The sequence below is a fragment of the Furipterus horrens genome, unplaced genomic scaffold (assembly GCF_987537825.1).
Source record: "Furipterus horrens unplaced genomic scaffold, mFurHor1.1.pri manual_scaffold_1, whole genome shotgun sequence".
NCBI classification, from domain to species: domain Eukaryota; kingdom Metazoa; phylum Chordata; class Mammalia; order Chiroptera; family Furipteridae; genus Furipterus; species Furipterus horrens.
The window spans coordinates 141033982-141057203 of NW_028327171.1; the positions used below are offsets into that span (position 1 = coordinate 141033982).

Consider the following 23222-nt stretch of genomic DNA (forward strand, 5'->3'; position numbering starts at 1 on the left):
AGTATATTTTTCCACAATGTCAGAAACTCTATATAATCTAGAACCTTTTTCTTTGAGGCCCAACTACCCATGTTGGGTTTCTATGTCAGTGATATACTTATACCATACTACTGAGAACAGAATGTTTTCATATTTTTCACTACCTTCAAAGAGACCAACTCTGATAAAGCTATTTCATAGTAAAGCATACCTTCAAAATACACGGTTAAATTCTACCTATTGTTTTAACCCTTGCTTCAAGAAACAGGTTTTGTAAAGTTCTGGGTCTACATAAGAGGAATTAAATGGGATCTCTGCAAGTAAGTTATTTCACTAGGATGTTCGGAATAGTCAGAGAAGTAGAAGAAACTAGCAGAACTGATTACCTAAAGGAATGTATTATAAAGAACCATAACACCATGGGCTTTCAGAATTAAACAAAATAAATATAATATTGGCTATTACTTTAGATGAAAAGACTGTGCTCCTCGCCATAATATTTTTTAAATGAAAACAATCTAAAAGACACAGTTATAAGGCAATGTGAAAACAAAGTTTATGTGTCATAAATGCATCAGCAGTTTTCAGAATTGCCTATATAACATTTTCTGGGAAACCAATAAACACATGTGATAACTATGGGTGAGAGCTGGGAAAAAAAAAAAAAAAAAACTTTAAATACAGGATGAGGCAAAAGTAGAGCTACAATTATGAGTACACAAAACACATCTTATATTCTTGTATTATCATTTATTATTATTATTATTTATTATTATCGACTCCGTCTTTCCCTTGGACCCTTCAGCTGCGAAGAGAGGGGGGGTCTGCTGCATGGGCAACAGCAGACCCTCCATATTACCCTGCCCAGGCTCTGTAGCTTCAGCGTCATCGCAAGATGTCGATTCAACACGGGAGGAGACAGATACTACCATGTCACTCCCGAGTCGGACTGCACAGCCATTCTCGGCGGTGCAGATGGACTCTTGAGAAGCTACACCATCGTCTCTCGAGACGGACGGCTGCCGACGACGATCATTTATTATTATTTTTCCATACAAACATCTGCAAACTTAATTTTGCCCCACCCTGTATGTAGTATAAATATTAGTATGTTCCCTTTATGAGTCAACAGATGATTTAATAAATCACTGTTTTAATTTTTTTAATGGCCCTCTTTGCTTTAAGCCAGCATTTTCAACTGCTGTGCCACACGAATTTTTTTTTACTTTTATAGAAATAGAGTTTTATTTTCTACACACTTTGCCTGTATTTGCTAAACTCTTACTTAAATTTCAGAATATTATAACAGAATGAGGATAAGAAAGAACTTTTGCAATCTCAAAAGGGCTTAATGATCAGATTGTTGGAAATATTTGTAATTAGCCAAGATCTAGAAACAGCACAGAATGTTTAAACCATGCAATACCTGAATACTTAGGGGAACTGACCTCTTTTCCCTTAGACTGTCAAATTAAAAAATGACACCAGTCAACACAACAATAGTCATCTGGTATGAATGAATAAAAATTATACCTGTATTTTTTGTCAGACTGGCAAAAAATATGATGTATTTTTTAGTGTGCCTCAGAATTCTAGTAATTAGTGTATTTGTCCCACAAGATGAGAAAGGTTGAAAATTATTGCTTTATGCAATGATTCAGTGTCTCACTGTCACTGGATCTCAATAAAATGAATATAAATTCTTTGATAAGAAGAAATATAAGATCCAATAGAAAAGTTTTATTTCACCTTAAAAATGGTTGATCAAGGAAGCTAAAAGAAGACTTGTAAGTCCATACACTGCAAAACACAAATGAATAAGCAGAGCTTACAGAACAGGAATATATACCATAGCAAATTGTCAGGTTAGTTTAATTCACATTTACCGAGACAGCTAAAGTTTCCATTATTAATACACAGTGGAATGAAAAACCAACGAGAAGAATGTTGACTTGCCACCCCTATGCCTCCCCCACTAAACTGCTTTTCCATGCAAGTGTTTTTTTTAGTTGTGACCTAGTGCCAATTTGAAGATAGTGGTGATTACAACATGGATAATACAAAAGAATGTCACAAAAGTGCTGACACACCAAGCAATAAGGAAGCCAATATAAGAATATACCAAAAGTTGAAGGATGTTTTACAGCTAGTCTGTTTTCACCATGTGTCACATATTGTAATAGTGACCCACAGGTCATAATATATAGTTACGACATGTGTTCATAAGTCAGGGGGTTAGTGAAACCTCTATTTAAGGTGAGTGCTTATGTCAGTCATCTCTGAAGTCCTTAACTGCCACCCGGTCAAGAAAGAAATCTGCTAGTGCCAACAAAAGCAGAAGTCAGCAATAAAACTAAAGAAACATTTGAGGAAGCAGGGGTCATACTTTTCAAAGAGAATCTGAACAGGACTGTTTTCTGACACTCTTATTTTTCCTCTGGACAACTGTGTACCATTTTTTTTCCCTCATTAACAAGACAACCAACAATGAAGTCCACTTCTTTCTCTCCAAGCTTGTCTTATCAGTTTACCCTCTTGAGAAAAGCAATGTGAAAAATTAAGTATGAGTTTTTATAGTCTCATCCCCTATGAACAAAAACAGTCTTTTATGAAAGAAAGAGATGAGGGGGAATAAGGTAATTTTTTTCAAATATCTGCATGCAACCCAACTACTTACATTCTTAAAAACCCAGTCTATGCTAAATTAAAGATCCAAGATAGTTTACAGAAATACTCTTTTTCATGCATTTCCTCCCTGATATGAGTGAGTATAACTTCCATTAACTTTAAAGCCACCCATAAAGGGAAAAATAGGCTTAATTTTTTCCCCCAGTTATTTCTCAAGGGTAATAAACACACACTATCTGAGGAAAAGAATGATGCTAATTCAAGAAATCAAAAGAATATTACAATGTTTTCCATATTGATAAAGCACAAAATGATTTTATTTTTGTTTTTAAAACATATTTCCCTTCTCTGTTTCAATATAAAATAAAGTATTTTAATTTTATTATGAAATTTTAAAATGGTTGCTTTTTTATGAGACATTTGATGTGAAGCAGTTCCACTCTACTTTGATAGCACTGCTACTTCACAATTGAAGCAGCTTGTAAAAATGATTGCAGGAAAACATTTACAAAATGCTCAAAACACAGAAGTATTACCATATAGCTGCTTGTCTATGTCAACTAAACTATGGAATATACTTGCAAGAGTTCAGAGTCTTTTTAAACACATCACCAATCCCAACTGCTAATAAACATTAAAAAGGGTAAGCAGCACTCCCAGGTTTTGGCACACGCGTGCGCACACACACACACAGACACGCAAAGTGAGTAAAAAGAACCCAATCAGAGCCAAACTTAGTCCATTTGATTATTGCAGTTATGTGAATAGGATCCAATAGTAATGCTGTTTCAGAGTTGTTATTAACTTCTTTGATTAAGTAAGCTCCAGGAGATGTACTTTATTGAAGTAACAATAGAGAAGGACCATCACCTTTGAAATGTCACGGTATTTTAAGGCTGTGCAATTTCAGAAGATTCAATGAGGGGAAAAATACCAGTAACTACCTAAAGATTCATTTTCTATAGTTTTCTCTTACAAACACTAAAAAGAACAAAAACCCTTGCTCCATATGCCTTAGCTTTTGTTTATTCCTCTGAAAATTTATATTTTGATTTTAGCTGGATGCATTGAAAGTGGCTGGCAAATAAGAGCAGACTCACTGCCCTTTTCTGAAAGTATGCCTTAAACAACAGAGAGGATGAAGGAGTGAAGAAGGTCCCTGTGACCTTTTGATTCTATTCTCAGTGTTGTAGAAAATAGTTAAACATAATTAGATTGTTACATATATATATTCTATAAAAGGATTAGCTGTGATCTTATACATATACTCAGACGCTAAAGTAATTACTACCATGAAAGGTATGTTTAAACATTTGTGCCTACTTTAAGGTGTTTTAAAATAGGTAGGTGTACAATAGGTAAACCAGATTTAAAAGTCTAACCATCTATAAAGAAAAAGGTAGTGAAGGACTAAATATAATGATACAATTGAGACCTACCATGAGAGAATTTGGTTGTATCCATATTGGAAATCCCTCTCCTGACATTTCTTGACAGGATATACCAATTGGTTCTCGTGGAAGTACAGAATCTTTTTCAATTTCCCAAGGTCCGGCCGAAGGGCAATCAGTTCAGTCAGGTTAAGCACTGAGCTTGCAAAGAGGATCCTAGGAAATAAGGAAATTAGGGTTTACTGTCCAAGCACTCTTAAAAGGGGTCGTCCTTTGCCCTTCTTTCCTCTCCCCTCATCCTACCCCCAGAAAAACATGTCCCCTATAGGGACACATTAGTAGTTAAGAATTAATACCATGTAGCAGCATTCTAAGTTTTGATCTCTGAAAAAGCAGCTGCTAAGAACTATAAAAGCTCTGAATCTTATTGGTCTTCTCAGCTCAGTTACTGAGAAATGAAAAAAAAAAAAAAGCTGGATGGATTTTATTGAAAAAGGCAAGAAAAGCTCTATCTGAAGGACAAATGGAACAAAGATAAGGCTGACTAGGGAATACTTTGCTTGCCAGTTTCATTACACTTTACTTCTTTATGCAACCAACTACTGAAATTCAATATACAAGCAGGAATGGCACATGCTGATGTTATGACATAAACCCTTTTGATTTATGCAACAGACATCTAGTGTGGTCTTTTCCTCTTGGCATGTTTTCTCACCATGCCTCCCCCGCCCCTTTTTAAAAATATTCTGCAATATTTCTCTTTTTTCTAATGATTTCCCCCCCACTACTAGACTGCTAATGGCACCAGATATACAATTTGTAAAAACCCCTTATATAAAATATAAATGTTTAAAAAATGAAGAAAGGTTGATTGCTTTTCTTTGGGGACAGGGAGGAAACTGAAAGCTTACCTACCCATGTTTATAAATAAAAGTGCCTATTAACTCACTCATTCCACAAACATTTATTAAATGCCTACTATGTGCCAGGGTCTTGCCAGGAAAAACAAAGACAGCCAGCCCACTAGGATACATGCTGCCTGGAACAGTGACATATGCAAAGTATTAAAGAAACAAACAGAAATGAGTAATGACTGTCTGAGATGACCTGGAAATGGTTCACTAATGAGGTGCCTACCACATATGGACACAAAAGAGGTAAAAATTACAGGTGCATTTAGATGGCACAATTTTGAAGGACTGCCACTTTTATAACACAATGCAGCACCATTTGACCCTTACAGCTTTGATTCTCATTCTAAAAAATGAGGTTCAAGAAGGTTAAGACTTGGTTCTAGCATCACACTGGTAGAAAGTGGCAAAGCAGGGACTCCTGGTCTCCTACACCAGATGTGCTCTCCATTACGCTGCAGACATGAATTGGTCATGGACGACTTACACTGCAAATGCATTTTTTCTGTACTTAATAAATACAAAGTATCATCTTTGTTATTACCATGATTACAACTACTATAAATTCTCCCTTGCTGACAAGCCAAATGGCTAACTTCAGGTGTTTATATGATCTGCAGTACTAGCCTTTCACATAAGAAGAATGATTACATAATAAGTGCATACATCATAAATAGGAATTCAAGTGTCTTCTTCATGGGCTAAAAATGGCACATAAGATCAAAAAGCAGTGATCTCTCTTTTAAACCCACATTGCTATATTAATGTCATGGTTTGTTGCTTTAAAGTTAAAAAAAAAAATCTTACTAAGGAGATGCATTATTGTTTAAATTGCCTATGCGTATCCCACTAAAACAAATAAAAAATGCCCTATTTTAACCAAAAATATTCCCAATACCACCAAGTCAAAGTCTTTCAAGAACTTGGATGGGAAATCTAAAATATAAGGACATTTGCTTATGTACAAATCTTATCCTTAGTAAAGAGAACAAAACATTCATCTCAATATTTTCCTTAAAAGAAACTAGATGGCCACTTGCGGTTCTACTTACTGGATACTTCTCCCACCGCTCCCTCTATCCCCACTCCCTACCCACAACATACACCCTGTTACAAGCAATGACTCATTCTTAATCATTAAGACCTAAGCAAGCTCAATGTTTTTCGCACACAAGGCAGAAAATTTCATTAAACACAGTCCCTTTGTTACTTATTAATTATAAAAAAAAAAAATCGTAGCTTTATAATGGAGAAATTTGGTAGACATCAACTTACCCAAGTGATCAAAATAAATATGAGCAATAATAAGACAAAGTGATATAATGTATTTCCCAATGTGATACACTGAGAAAGGTACAAATCACCAATGCATTATTCCTGCCAAAAATGCCTGATCTGAATTTGGTCATGAGGAAACAATGAGACAAATACCTTTCAAAATAACAAGGCTGGATGCCCAAGAAGGTAAATGTTATAAAATAAAAGAAATCTAGATTAAAGGAAAATAAAGAAACCCCAAAACAAAATGCCACTCTGGATATGGGTTAGGGGAAAAAAATAGCTATAAAGGACATTATATGAACAACACAGAAAATCGAAATATGGGCTAAATATAAGGTGGTAAGTTTTCATCAATCTTAAATTTCTTAAGTGTTATAATTTTATTGGGTTTATATAGAATATTTTTATTCTTAGGAGATACATGTTGAATTATTTATTCATGAAGTTTCATGATGTCTGCAACTAATTCTTATTCAGTCAAAAGGCTACTAATAATATTCACATGTATATATTTACATAGAGAAATAAAAACATGTAAATGTTAACAATTAAGCAATTGGTATATTGTAATTCATTGATCTAGCCTTAGAAATTTTTTGTTAAATTATACATTATAAAACTATAATGGGGGGGGGGTAATATGCACAAAATGGTCATAAGTAGAAGGGAAAACTATGCTACATGCTATAAACAATAAACCCATCATATATGTACTTCTAGTCATAATTCAATTGTTAATTTCCTATGTGAGCATTATCCTTAGGGTAGACCAACTGTAGAAAATGTTTAAACAAGGAGACACCATCACTCTACTTTTACCACATATCTCCTCTCCTTATCCTAATCCTACCTAAGGGCTGATCCGTAATCAAGGAATTCAAATCTAAAGTTGAGCCTTCCTAATAAAACTCCCAAATGAAACCATGCAATGCATTCAGAAGTGAAATGGCAATGATTTTCATAATATTAACTATTTGGGACTGTCCACACCAACATTTTCTTTAGCTTGTTCAATCATTAGCAGGAAATTCATGGTATTTGTATTGCTAATCTTGAAATAGTCTTCATACTCCTAAATTGTGGAAATTATCTCTATCATTAATTCTCTTTGCTTTTTCACTTGTAAAATTGGATAATGAAACAACTCCTCAGATACTTAGCTCAATGACTCCCCAAAATAAGTAATGCACATGCCCACAAAAGGAATGCAGGCATGATTTATAGGCAATTTTTACTTTGCTTCCTCTCATCAGTCAAAAAAAGTTTATAATAATACAATGAATGACATCACTCAATCAGCAGCTAATCCCCTAAATCTCCCAATGTTCCCCTTGCCTCAGGTGTTATTTAAGCAATAAATCCTAACAAGGTGAGCTTTATCATCCCACACTGTGTGGCTGGCAGGAAAGGGCACAAGGTGATAGCAAAAAACCACTAGGAACAAGATAATTCCTGACAGCTGCTGCTTGAGCACAAGTTAAATTGAACAGTTTATCTCAGCATGAAGATGTTATAAGGTTTTATGTTTAATATTTTTAAATTAACATAAAACCCAGAGAAAGCAGTTGGGCAATCTTTCACAAACATGACATACTACAATCACTGTATAAGCTGGATTAGTACTTATTACCATGCTACTACAGAATTAAGCTGTTTTTAGACCACCAAAGAGCTTTAAATTGTAACTTTTGTCTCTGTAAGAGAAACCTGTATTTAAAATGTCTGCTAAATTCAAATTAACGGCTACATCATTAACTTACCATCTCACCAAAAATATAAGTAAGCTGCTATTATAATCGTCTAATCAAAACAGAGCTGTGCTGCAATACCGTAACACCTTTGTATGCATTTCGGGTTGTGCTTATATAATACAATCCATATACATGTTTCAATGGTTGTCAATGCACATTAGAGCTACATTCTGAGTCATATTTGCTTAAGAAATACAAAATTATTAACACAGTGAAATTCACCATTAGAGATTTTATTCTTTTCTTGCTCAGTTTGAATAAACTAGTTGCTTGCCTTTCACCCTATTCCCTTAACCTGTGAAAAGAGATGTGAGAAAATTTAAGCACTATAGCAGTGAGGCCAGTATTATCAAGATGCATACTTTCGTATCTTATAGGGTAGGGAAAGGCAGTGAAATGAGAAACGGAGGACAGCCATTCAGTATGCAGATAACCACTACACACAATCTAATAATATGCCTTCATGGACTAGGTTATCCATTTCACTCCTGCCCCATGGAATCTTTTCAACAGCCCCCTGACCAATTCACCCCCAACCACTTATCCCAAATCAAGATACAGAACACAATTTAACACAGATGCCAGTTTGGGTTGCTATTTATATTAAATAATTTCCTTGTTGCCTTTGGACAAAAGATTAAATTCCATTCTTCCAGCTGTGTTGCGTTGCTCAATACCTGCTCCTTGTCTAGAATCCTGTTGCTGAGCCTCATTACCAAAGTCTTTGTTCTTCTGATGCCTATCTGAAGTTCCTGTTCCTTCATATTCACTCTCCAGGATTCTAGATCCCAAACTTTCTGTGATACAGTATTAACTAGGATGATGGAAATGTTCTATATGTACCTGTATTGTCTAATATAGTAGTGACAAGCTAAATATGGCTATCGAGCACTTAAAATGTAGCAAGTTTAACTGAGGGACTAAATTTTACATTTAATTAATTTGATCAATTTACGGGTAAATTAAATAGCTACACAGTAATGGCTACTGTGTAGGATAGCACAGCTCTGGATGGACCAGCTTAACCAAAGAGATAGCCACTATTTGTATTCCAGTGAACATTTAGCCAATATACCTTGAACATGTTATTTGTAAAGTACTAGACTACATGACTGACATCAAATAGAAAACAAAGTAGCTAAGGCAAGAAGAAAATTGAAAGGTTGACAAACTAAATATAGACCAGGGAGGCTGGATAAATTTGTTCAATGAGAAAATGGCCAGAGAAGAGGCAGAGGAAATCAATGGATCTTTGTAAAGACATGAAAATAATTTCAGGTTTTACGGTAACAACAATGGATAGTGACTGAAGGATTTTAAGTAAGGAAAATACAAAAGTATATATGTATCTTGAGTGTACTTACTTATTTTTTTTTTAACTTTCTAATATATACACATTATTTTATAAGTATATTTTATTGATTATGTTGGTACAGTAGTTCCAATTTTTTTCCCCTTTGGTCCCCTCTGCCCAGTACCCCTCTTTCCTCTAGCAATCCCACCCACTTAGTTCATGTCCATGGGTCATGCTGTTACAGAAACAGGGGTGTCCAAAAACAAACCCCAGAGTTTGTGGCTGAGGGATGGGGAAAAGGAAGCAGCTTTTAAGATGCCTTTGCATGCCTGGGGCTAGTGGCTGGAAATTTTGTTGCACAAAAATCCACTTTGAAACTTCCAAGGCTCAGGAACATGGGAGGGGTCTTGGACTGTGGGATGGTAGGAAGGAGCCCATAGAGCCTGCGTAGGGTTCTGTGAATGGTCAGAACTGCTTGCAACACCTAAGGCATCAGAGAACGCAGTCAGGGATATATAAGCAGCTGCGGACATTTTAGCTCGCGTGCTCCCTCCATGTGGCTTGGAGGAGGGGGTCTCCAGGCCGCTTTAAGGGAGGCCTTGGGGCTGCTTTAAGAAGAGGCTCTCGCCATGCAGTTTGCAAGAAGAAGGCAGTTTACAAGGAGGTGAGAATCCAGGCGGTTCTGCATTGAGAGCTGGAGGGCACCACAGCAGAGAAAGGACTTCCCCAATCAGAACTGAGTGATTGGCAGCTACTGGTAAGCCTGAACTGTGCCTAGGAAGTAGGGAAATAGTGTTTCTGACTTTCCTAAGACTGGCCAGGTCTGGGAGGGGGAGGCAGAACTATGTGCAAATAAACAATTCTTTTTCTTTTCACTAAACTCTAGTATTGATAGTTATAATTCTGGCGGCAGGCAATCGGGCCCCTAAACAGCCCGTGGGTTCTGTTTAAATCAGAGCAGCCCAGGGGTTCTGTTACAATTCAAATAAGTTCTTTGGTTTCACCCTTTCCTATATTATTCTTAACTTCCCCGTCTATTTTGTACCAAACAATTATGCTTCTTAATCCCTGCCCCATATCCCCATTTCTCCCCCTTCCCCCTTCCATCTGATAATGCTCCAAATGATCTCCATACCTATGATTCTGTTCCTATTCTGGTTTGCTTATTTGGATTTTGTTTTTATTTTTTAGATTCAGTTGTTGATAGTTGTGAGTTTGTTGTCATTTTAATGCTCATAATTCCGATCTTTTTCTTAAGTAAGTCCCTTTGACATTTTATATATTAATAGCTTGGTGAGGATGAACTCCTTTAGCTTTACCTTGTCTGGGAGGGACTTCATCTGCCCTTCCATTCTAAATTATAGCTTTGCTGAATAGAGTAATCTTGGTTGTAAGTCCTTGCTTTTCATCACCTTGAATACTTCTTGCCAGTCCCTGCTTGCCTATAAAGTTCCTTTTGAGAAATCAGCTCAGAGTCTTATAGGCACCCCTTTGTAGGTAATTCTCTGCTTTTCTCTTGCTGCTTTTAGGATTCTCTCTTCATCCTTAATCTCTGGCATCTTAATTACGATGTGTCTTGGTGTTGTCCTCTTTGGGTCTAGCTTGTTTGGGACTCTCTGTGCTTCCTGGACTTGTATGTCTACTTCCTTCGCCAAATTTGGAGAGTTTTCCTTCATTATTTTCTCATGTAAGTTTTCAATTTCTTGCTCTTCATCTTCTCCTTCTTGCACCCCTATGATTCAGATACTGAGATGTTTAAAATTGTCCCAGAGGTTCCTAAGCCTCTTCTCATTTTTTCAATTCTTGTTTCCTCATTCTGTACTGATTGACTATTTTTTTTCTTCCTTATGTTCCAAATAATTGATTTGAACCCTGGTTTCCTTCCCTTCACAGGTGGTTTTGTGTAGATTCTCCTTTGCTTCACTTAGCATAGCCTTCACTTCTTCCCTTATGCGTTTGTCGTATTTAAGCACATCTTTCAAGTCTGAGCATCTTTATCACCAGTATTTTGAACTCTGTATCTGTTAGCTTGGCTATCTCCTCATTTGTTAGGGTGGCTATCTCCTCGTCGCTTAATTCTTCCACTGGAACCTTGATCTGTTCCCCCCTTTGGGCCAAACTTCTCTGTCTCCTCATCTTGAAAGCCTCCTGTATTTGCCTCTGTGTCTTAGGTAGAGCTGTCGCTCCTGTTACCTATACACACTATTATGAAGGATTTTTTTGCTTTTAACACTTACCACTTAGCTATTGTTCTATTTTTAAAATTATTCCTAAAACATATGATTTTAAAATAGATTTAATAATATGAAGTACATAATGTCCCCAAATAGAACATGGTTTTTATATATCTAAAGCTTTAAATTTTTCATTGTATAATCTCTTGTATTTATATCTTTATGTATTTCATGATGTTTTTATTACTTTTTAGTGTCAGAAAATTTTACTCTATCAGTGGAAAACAGACTGTAAGGAATCATTTTGGAAGGAAGAATAATAAGAAGTGGCTTGACTGGGTTTGCTGATGAACCAGAGAGAAGGAAAAGGAAGGAGTGCCAGCTTCTCCTTCCCTTGATCAGTCCCAGGTGTGTTGATCATGTTTCACTATAGCAGCAATTCAATAATATATAGAGGCATAAATGAAAATTACTCCTACACATTTCAAAAGCATTTGGCTTAAATATATATGTTTTAATTTGCAAAATCTGTGTAGAAAGATAACTGAGTTCTAATATTCATTAATCGTTGATTTATAAATTTTATTTTACGCAACATGCTTTAGTTGTCAGCTACTCCATCTTAATTAAAACATTTTTACAGCATGTTTAAATGCTGTGGAATTTCAAAAACCTTCAAGAACAATGCATAACAAAATGTTCCATTTGCTAAAACAATTAAAAATATAAGATGAAAGTCTTATCTAAAAGAAAAGGAAATGTAGTCATTTAATTTCCTAGGTTCTTGTGATGGATAATTTACAGGCTGTTAAAAGAACGATATATCCAGTTTCCCCAAAGCTGTCCTGTGGTGTAGCATCAATTAATTGAACAGTTTTGCTCTCTTCCACCACGTAATGTTCCTTTCCAGTGCTTCTAATGACGGCCAGGAGAGCACTGTGTAACTTGCACAGAAGACATGGAATCAAGGTCTACAGGCAGGATCTGGTACTGAGCAATATCTCCAATTGGCTTCTTAACATCTGTCCACTCTGCAGTCACCAGCACTATGACCTGCTTTATAGATGCTTAAGGAGATAGACTACATGATATTTTCTGGAGCTTTATTACTAAAGGTTTTACTTAAATTTAGATGTCTCAAATTACTCCAGCAACCTCTCAAGTCTTTTAATTCTTGGTTTCTGGCATAATGCCTAATCTATAAAAGACAGTCAATAATTATGTTAGCAACAAAGGATGAAACAGGAAGGGAAGGATGAACCTAGGTATTGAAAAAAATCTACAAACAAATTGAAATGTTTACTGTGTACACAAATATTTGTCATGTATTTTGAAACTAGAACTTATTATTAAGAATACTCTTATAAGACATAAGGTAATATGAACCACTCATAACATTTATATATAAATCTGTTTTAGATATTCTGTCAATAAATCAACAAATCAAAATATTGTCAAATCTCTTTAAAATACAAGAAGTACAAGATAATCATCCCTTCTGCAAAAAAGCTGACAATATCATTGATAAAATAAGCCAAAAATAAAGAAAACAAAAAATAATGATAAAAAGATAAGTATCACCTCTATCTTAGACAGGAAGTGTCACAAAGCAGTGCAAGCCTGATTAAGAATGAAAGGGGAGGCACTAAGCACTATCAGTTCAGAGGAAGAAGAGAAAAGTAAGAGCTGGGGAAAACCAGGAAGACTCAAGTTTACTAAGAAAGCAGGAGAACCTGGGTCCTGATGTCTTGGGTCCAGAAGCATCAGTACTATTTAAATAAGTCAGGGAGAAGGGACAATTGGCTAAAGTTTAGGGTTTGAAAAAATAACTAATCAGATAAAACTGGAAAGGTGGTCTTCCTATTGGTATCCAAATGCAGAGTAAGAAGTGAGTAAAGTTTTTACTTTATCTGTCAGTAATAAGGGGATCCATTGTACATTTATTATTGTACTAACAATGCTTTATTTCTTATCACCCTCAATTAACTGAGTTGTGAATGCTCATTGTCTAAGAAAAATGGTAGTATATTAAAATAATAGGAATCAAAATGGTAGTAAGTTGAAAAATAAGAATCAAATAAAATACCACCATCACAACCATTTTCAACATAAGGGAGGTTATTCTATACATATCCAAATGCAGATAAACCCAGATCATTTAAAACCATGGGTCTCCATTACCACTTTGTGATAATGAGATCTTTAAATCACCATAACTTGACAATATCATAAAGGAAGGAGAAAAACGTGTATTGTGCATGTTTTTATTTTATATATATTATCTCATTTAATTATCACCATAAGAGATGTGTCTACTTATCCCTATCTTACCAATTAATTAAAGAACAAGAGATTTGGTTAAATGCCAAGACAACAGCAGTTACTATGAGGCAGAGATAAGTTTCAAATCCAAGTTGATCTGGCCCCAAAGCCTCTACTTTTTCAGTTACTGCATACTGATTTAGAATCATCTCAGATTAGATTAGAATGTGACTCAATGTATCTTATTAACTGTACTTATTATAATCTGTTTGAGAAATAAAAGAATATAAATGACACAAAGAACTGTACTCTCTTCCAGGAACGGTGTCGTTAGGCATTCACAATGGTCCAGCATTTGACATACCATCAGAGGCTGTCCTATAATAGTCTCTAACAAAACCAGGCTGTCCTGAATCCCTGGCAATAGAATTGTTTACTTTTATACCAAAAAGGTCTGGAAAACACCAAAATATCTGCATGTGGCATGTGCCCAGGCCGACTTTGTGGGTTTGTGCAGTGAGGCCTAAAGTTCTAATGAGGTTGTCTAAAATGAAAAAACATGTCAGCAGGGCCTATGGTGGATCCATATGTGCAAATGTGTCCGTGATACGATCAAGCGTGCTTTCCTTATTGAGGAGCAGAAAATAGTTGTGAAAGTATTAAAGGCACAAGCACAGAGTCAGAAAGCTAGATAAAAATGAAACTCTTTTTGAGTAATAAAAATAATTAAAAGGCTAAAAAAAAAAAACTGTACTAAACTGAATAGTTTAATATCACCCTTCATTCATCACCTATTTTACTGATTATACTGTCAGATAAATTGTGGAAAGGTAATGGCCATCAAGGAAGGGTCTTCTGAAGAGATGCAATATAGACCGTGTCCTAAATAACATGAAGGAATCAGCCTACTAAAATGACAAGGATGTAGGTGGTCAGGGCAAAGGGATAGAGAAGTGGGGCTGATATTAAGAACAATGAAGGAGCCCGGGCTGGGGTGGCTCAGTAGATTGAATGCCAGCCTGTGAATCAAAGGGTTGTGGGTTCAATTCTCAGTCAGGGCACATGCCTGGGTTGCAGGCTAGGTCCCCAGTTAGGAGTGTGTGAGTGGCAGCCACACATTTATGTTTCTCTTCCTTTCTTTCTCCCTCCCTTACCCTCTCGCTAAAAATAAATGAATAAAATCTTAATTAAAAAAAAAAGAGCAATGAAGGAAACAGACATGTCTGACATGGTTACTGGGAGAGAGGGGGTGAGCATGACTCAAAGGTTCCTAGTGTTTGTAATCACATAGTTAGTGGTAACATTTAATACAAGAGAAGAAAACGAATTGGAATTGGGTTCGAGTAGAAGGGAAATAAAGAGACAGTTGTTACAAATGCTAAATGTAAGTGGAGTGCCCACTAGGTAACTAAAGATAAAGATAATAGACTAATGGGAAAAAAATTGCATTAGAGATTTAATTCAACTGAAGGACATGGTCACCGAATGTGTCAGATAAAAATGTGGGTTCTGGTTTGTTATGTAATTTTATATATCTGTTCTACACATTTCTCCAATATTTCATGCTTTCTCGGTTTCTCCCGTTATGGCATGCATATCCCATTATGGAATATTCCTTAATGAGATATATTAGATCTGCTGTTGTTTTCTTTATTATTCTAGAGTTTCCTTATTATGGCAGTTCCCACTCTGGATTTAAGTTTTCTTAGCATAAGCCCTATATCTTCCTTGTTCATTATTCTATCCCAGGTGCTCAATAAATGTTTTCCAATAAGAAAACAGATGAAATGAGTAAAGGAGTCAATCACTCATTCCCTCAATGACACTAAGAAAATAAAACTGGTGATTCTGTTTTTATAGTAAAGTGTTCAATATATTTACTTCTACCATTAAAACACAGGTTGGACAGCATCTCATGCACCCCAAATAATGCACTTATCTTCTTAACTGAGTACCCAATACAATTCTAGGGAATGTTACTTGATGTCATTTTGTTCACATCCATTACTTTTTCCTTATGATCTCTAGTATGCCAGGCACTGTTCTCTGCTTCAAAACCCTAATATAACAAGTACTTAAGACACCATCCAAAGAAAAGGAACTCCTGGGGAAAGGTAGTGTCAACCTGGTATAAAGATCAGGAATATACAATGTCATGATAATAATTTCTGTCATCTTCAGGGATTCATGACTGTCAGCCTTGAAGGAGTAAGTCAATTAACATGCAAGAGGCATCTAACTTGCTGAGTGTGTTGGGAACACTTCACATGGTGTTTTATCTCCATAAACTTATATAATTAATATATGAAATATTTATAATTCACCTCATGATTAATCTATCATAGAAGACTACTCCTTAACAGCAGCATATCATTTTAGATTGGAATGTTCTTTGCCCTTTAGTTCATGCCACTCATAAGTCCCTGGAGTTTATTTCTAAATATTACGAAGTTGGAAGACCAGAGATCCAAGGTAATAGATATAAATCTTATTGTTACTCCAACCCAACCCTCCCAATACTGTCTAAGATTATAAACATTTAAGGACACACTGATCAGTCACGCCAGAAAACGATTGCTCAAATAGATAGAGAAAGCTCAGTTCAGGAACAAGCTTAAGAAGCAAACTAAGGCAAGCTACAGTGGCTTTTAGATATTATCATCATTTAGGCTTGAATATTATGACAACAGGAATAGTTAAAATAATCATAACAATAATAATATTATCCTGACTCCTGGTCTATCAACTAAACTATTCCTGACAAGCATGGAAGGAATGCTATTCTGTGCCCCAATAATGAATAAACTAGTAAGGCAAAATATGGTACGTTGCTATTTTTACTGAGGCACATCTATTACTAAAATTAACAAGCACAAATAAAATGTCTCCTAAATATCCCATCGTTCTATAATCAGTCATAAGATCTAAAATTTTTGGTACTTATGAATATTTGTTCTGAATTTGCTTCCCAGAATTCTGTATTCTACTGAGTTATTCTATCATTTGATTTGTGACATTTTGTTATGCTTCTCATAGAGATTAAGCCTATGTTTTGATTATTTCACCCGTGTTTGTTTTGGCAAGTCCAAGACAGTTCTTTGAAATCTTCTCTGAATTTGATGCTTAATATGCCATTTGGAGAAATATTCCTCCCTCCAAAATAATTTATTTAGTATCTCTAGTGTATTGTTATTTTACACATCATTTTAATTATATGGCTATCACTACACAATTACTTATAAAAGATCAAGCTAGCAGAGTATAAGTATACAGTAGGCACTCAAAAGGTATCTGGGACAGTAAAATATTAAATAATGTAGTACCTCTACAATAGCAAAATAATGTAAAGATATGAGCCCCAGGACAATGTCTTGACCTTTTATATTTTACATTAAGGATGAGACTTTTTATAAACATTGATTTGTTAATATTGTGTTTGTTTTCAACAAGCCACTGATGTAAAACTTCTAGCGTTACGTTTCCCAGTCTATATCCCAGAGTGGGGAACATTTGAAAGCTAGTTTTTCAAAGAGTAAAACTTCCTATTACAATACTATAAAATGAAATTTCAAAATCTCCTATATGGTTATCTAAGTTTGATAAATTTTTTAAAAGTTGTATTATATTTTTTAAATATGGCTTCCTTGATCACAACTTAAATAACTTCTCTCTTTTTTTCCCCCTTAAAGTAACAAACACATAGGTACAGTAGGGGGAAAAAGATGAAATTATCTAAAAGTGAAGTATGAGGGTCATTCAACATAACCTATATGACACAGTAACTTTCTGAGAAGCATTTCGCAGTTTCACCTACCACACTACAGTATATGTGGGATTAATCAATATCACAGCTAGCAGGAACTTAAAATTTCCTAGGCCACACTTCCTTATTAGGTGACTAAGAAGAACAAAATGAGGTCACCTGCCGTGGGTTAGCCAGCAGGAGCCCAAGCAGGGACAACTACAGAGTTAGTTATAGAAAGGAAGTCACAAGTATGGTTTGGGACCCAGCCTCCTAATTCCAATAGTGAGAGCAGCTTCAAGTTAGACATTGAGATGAAAATATTCTCCATTAAATGGGGGGGGAAGCCCATTCACCGAGAATAAAAAAAGTCAGAAAAACTTTCTTTGCTCCTGTTTCACCTTTTCCACAAAATATAGACAAAGGTGCTTAAGTGTGGATATAAATAGGCACTAGAGACTCACTACAGATATCCAATCTCAGTGTTATTTGAATTTCCATTGCCTACATCTTAGGGTCACGTGGAGCCATCCAGAGTGTTTCTCTGCCATGCAAGACTTTTACAAATAAGGCACAGCATGGAAGCATCCCTCTGAGTCAGTCCCTTCCTTTCTTCCCTCTCCTCTACTGGTACATAATAGTGGTCGGGGAGTGTCAAGAAGTACACAGAATGCCAGGAGAGAAGCAAGCAGGAAACCTTAGACTTAGCTGGGGAAACCCAGGAAAAGCTTTCAAGGAAAAAAATGCTTGAGATGGACATGAAAAAATGGGGAAATTTTTCAATTCAGTGTGTGTTAATAGGAGGGATGGGAAAAGGGGGAGATTGTAGTTTCTATTTATATTGCAGAGAAAAGCAAATACCCAAGACCAGAAATAGCCACATTTTACATTTTATATTAAGATTTTTATATATATTATACATACACACTTATATTTATATATGTATGTAAACACACACATAAACAGATATAGATATATAGATAAAGATGTAGTAGATAAAGGATAGAAAGACAAGCTAGACAGGACACCCTGCTCTTCATCTTTGCATTTTGGGAAATGAGATATAAACAAAGAGCTGAAGTTATATGAGTTAACATTTAATATTTGAAATAACTTTGTTTTAATCCCCATAGCATATATACTGCTAGCATTACACATTGTTAGGGTGATGCCAACTCATTGAAAATGAATTTCATGATAAACTGCACCCTCACTCAATTCCCAAAGTTAAATACACGCGGATGGGACATTCTAATAACTTTTTGTACTAACTATTTGTCTTGAAAAAACACTTTCAAAGAAATGTTAGTATTTCACCACTCCACAGGAATCAGTAACAAGGCGAGATTCTCCCAAGAATATTCCAACAGTCCTTGAAAAACTAAGACTGTCACAAAACCTGAGCATCTGGCAATGCTGCCACCATGAAGTATCCATATGGAAGAGACCAAAATGTGTCAAAGTACCCAAAACGATTTTGGATAGTGTAGAAGATAGAATAAATAATTCAGTATCGTCAACATTTTCAACAGCAGGTAGTGGATATGCTACCTGCTTTCATAATGTGCCAGCATGTAACGTAAGTATGTGAGGCTGTGTGTGTATGTGTGTGAGAGAGAAAGGCAGAGAGAATATGAGTATACATGAGCCGAAAAACTATTTTTATATAGAAATATTCCTTAGGTAGTTCTCTTGGTACACATCAGATCCCTGTAAGTATAGGTTTATAGCTATACAGAAAAAAATGAAGTCAATAAAAACTTATTTTTAAGATAAATATAGCAACAAATATATTACTTCAAAGTCAATGAAAAAATTGCATTAACTTAACATTAAGGTTGAAATTGTATGTGCAAAATAAGTCAGAAAATCCAAAATTATGGTTCCCTCAGCAACCATAACTATGTCCTCATGCATATATGAGTATTTTGCATTACTGTAATGATGATACACTTCAGCCTTAATATCAGTTTATGCAATGTGACTGAATTAGAATTCTTTTGGGAACTACAACTTAGAAGTTCTGGACTTTTGTGAATGTAAAATCATAATAATAAGATTACATTAATGTAGGGTGGGGTTTTTGCTTTTTATTTTCTGGCATTTAAAAAAATAAACAGTGAGTGGTTGACAACATTAAAGTAGTAAACGATTGGTTGATTTGTAATAATACAAAAAGGATTTGATCCAGAGCCTAATGCCTCAAAATTGGGATACACAAACTACAAACAAAAAGAAATGTCCCTCTGAAAATTAATCAAAGACAAGAAAAGGCAAGAAGTCTTTCTAGGAGTGACTAAACTTACTTTTTCTATAAAATGTTAGTTTCTGTTTAGAAGGTGCTTTCATTCAACTATATTTCAACATGAATATAAATACCAATGCCTGAAATAATTCTCTCATTACATATTCCTGCATTTTATCAAGAAACTACTATAAAAATGGACCCCCATATTTTCAAGAGCAAAGCTCACTGAGGACCACTTTCCTTTCTTGCCTGTGTAACACGGCAGGACATAACCTATAAGATGAAACTGTACTTCTGCCACCAATTACTTTTTGATCAGGAGGCTGAGGCTGATTCAAAATGTGGTTCACAATAGAAAAGATACATAATGACCAAGTTAAACTTAAGAACAAGTTAACTATTGTACGTTATTATTTAGGTATTATACAACCATATTGTAGCCAGAAGATAAGGTAAGGAACAGCGGACACAGCGGGTTCTGGAGAGAAGACTCACAGTCACATCTGTTGGGGAAAAATTACAAATTCTTCCATGGAAATGGATGGGGTAGTTGTCAAACTTTTTTTAAAAAATGGATTCTAGCGCGAGAGAGAGGAAGGAATGAGACAGAGAACAAGAGAGGGAGAGGGGGAGAGAGGGAGAGAGAGAGAGAGAGAGAGAGAGAGAGAGAGAGAGAGAGAGAGAGAGAGAGAGAGAGAGAGAGAGAGAGAGAGAGAGAGAGAGAACAAATCAATTTGTTGTTCCACTTATTTATGCATATGCATTTATTGGTTGATTGTTGTATGTGCCCTGACCTGGTATCAAACCCACAACCATGGCGTGTCGGAATAATGTTCTAACCACCTGGGATACCTGGCCAGGGTCTCAAAATTTTTTAAGTAAACCATTTTTCTCAGAGGAATTCTTAACACAAAACTCTGATATGTAAAATACGTTAAAACATTCCTGAGTAAAGCAGGAGTAGATAGATGGTCTGGAACTTCACCTAAGTTGAACTCTTCTCCCTTCCTTTCATAATACTTCCTTTGCACATTTATAGCTAATCCTAAGGCAAACCCATACAGCTCAGAGAAAAGAGCAGAAACCCTCTAAGTTAGTCATAAGGGTGATGTAATTTAGAACCTCTGATTATGGTGTGGAAGAACTACAGGTAACACTTGGCCTAAACAGAACAAACGGAAATCAAGTACCAGCCAATCTAAACTAGATTCTTATCTATACTCTCAATTTCCATGATCATTCATTATTTCTTTCATGGATCTCTCCATGGCCAAGAGCTTACTTCGATTATGACCCCCATCATTAAGTCCCCTGTACATCATAACCATATCCCATTGAAATGGCACACTTAATTAAGTCCACTGTCTGTGGCTGCCTTGCTCTAGTAACCTATTAAAGAACCTCCTCCCCACTTGTTGCATTTTGTAAGTAATTGGCTGTGCACATAACTCCACATATAATTCAGAGAATAGAATGACATAATGTCAGAGGAGATGGAAATTAAATAAATGAATGCCCTACTTGATATCTTAGAGGAAAGGAGTTGTGTATTCTAATCATGTTACTGATATGGCCAGTTATATGTCTGACAAAAAGGGGAAGGATCAGGAATGTCCCCAGAGTTGAAAAAACTGAAAGAATTATTGAGCCCTCTTGAATAGCAGATGTGCAATGCTGTCCTATATATATTTTCAGTCCAATCAAATAGTAAAAACAGTAATCAGTATTTAAAAAAAAAAACCCAACCAAGTAGTAAAAACAGTAATCATTTTAAGAATTTATTACAGCAGCACCTTTGTACAGATGTGAAGTAATATATAAAGAAAATCACAGGCTGATTCTTGGATAATTTATTCAAGGAGTAAGTTATGAAAATTCATCAATACATAGAATGAGGTAACTCAATGACAGTTCACCATAGATTCTATTTATGCAACTCCAATTTTAATTTAGTCTGTATTGATGGATTCTTTTACTTCATGTGTGATAGTCACATTACATCTAGACACAACATTTATTGCATCTAGAGCCTACACAGTATAAAGACACCGGGGCGTGACATAGTTGTTCCTTTTGCTTCAATTGATAAATAACAGTTGTGAAAAGGATCTGAGGGATTTAACAAATCTCAGTACATAATTTTTTTAGGCAACCACATGCATTTTTTTTAACTCTCTTGATTTTACACAGTATTTTGTATTTGGGAGAAGTCATGCTGACATTGTCCTGGTTGGTCTCAGGTCTCTGTAAACGAGTCCAGCAAGGAAAGAAACAACATATAAGCAGAAGTTTGGTCCCAGGGCAGGGTACGCACCAAAGGAAACAGAACCACCTGTAGCACCTGCCAAGGGAAAAGTTAGTGGGCCAGTCAAAGGAACTAGGCCCAAAAGTATAACGTGAGCAAGACGTAGGCTGAATTCAATGAACACCACAGAAGAGCAAAGATTCTAAGAAGTGACCTTTCGCACAGGTGTCACACACCAAATCTGGCTGGGGAAAAAATTGGCAGGGAGTAAGAAAGAGGTAACGAAAACCAAGATGGGGCCCACACAATGAAGAATAACTGAAGAAGAAGGGGGACTAAGGAGAGAAAACCAGGCCAATTCAGCTAGAACTGGCAATTAAAGGATAAGGAGAGATGAGGGAAAAGAGCAGCAAAAAAGGGCCCTTGGGCTGATCCCATGGCAACTGGCAATAGAGGGACTTGCAGAGGGGAGGGTCAGCTGAGAGTGGAGCAGTCAAAACTAGCCAGTGAATGAATCCAAAGTCTGGGAAGAATAGTGCTCACTTCGACAGCACATATACAAAGTCTGGGACAAAGAAAGTTAACTCCAAGCCATACCAATCGGTGGGTCAGAGGCTAAAGATATATCCCTGATTGGGTAAGAATGGCTCGGGTGCTGTGCAAGACTGAGCCTGCAGATAGGATGTGTCAGTGCACCTGACTGTGCCCAGCTGACGAAAGCCAAGGCAGGAAAAGGAGACAAGGGTATAAAGAACAACAAAAGAGAAATAACGCAAAACATTTCTGAACTATACATGAACTTGGTATTGGTACAGAATACAAAGCAAATCTGCACTACGAAAATGTAGATTTACCCAAAAGACAAATAGTACTCCATTTATTTTTATTATAAAAGATCTTCAATAATATTAAAATAAACATGTCTTAAAGTACAAAGTTATAAATGTAGTATTATTACAATAATATAAGACTAGATACACAGGAAAAAAATTATAAGAAAGTAAGACTCTAAGGTATAACAGCTGCTGGGAATATGGATTTTCATATTTTATCACCAAATGTTCTTTTGTCTAGTTATATATGACTTTTATAATTAACAGTAGAAAAGTAATGATAATAAAACTTCTAATCACAAGCATACCTACTATCTTTTGAATTATTTGGTTAAAATAATTTACATTTACAATACATTTCTTGGGTAAAGAGCAGAGTATTCATATATGCTGTTACACATTGCAGTCCTTATAAAATATCCTAAAATTAGTAATCCCTACATCTAATTTGTGCATCACTTTAATATACATTTAACCTAAAGA

At 35.7% G+C, this 23222-nt stretch overlaps 1 protein-coding gene across 6 annotated transcripts in view; it reads right to left on the bottom strand.

Moving 5' to 3' along the window:
- QTMAN (queuosine-tRNA mannosyltransferase) overlaps positions 1 to 23222 on the bottom strand; it is a 337069-nt gene that overhangs the window by 196944 nt on the left and 116903 nt on the right. For all 6 annotated transcript variants that reach the window (XM_090267339.1, XM_090267328.1, XM_090267334.1 and 3 more), the window contains exon 3: positions 4047 to 4214. In XM_090267339.1, coding sequence (XP_090123465.1) covers positions 4047 to 4214 — 168 coding nt within the window. The remainder of the gene's footprint in view (positions 1 to 4046; positions 4215 to 23222) is intronic.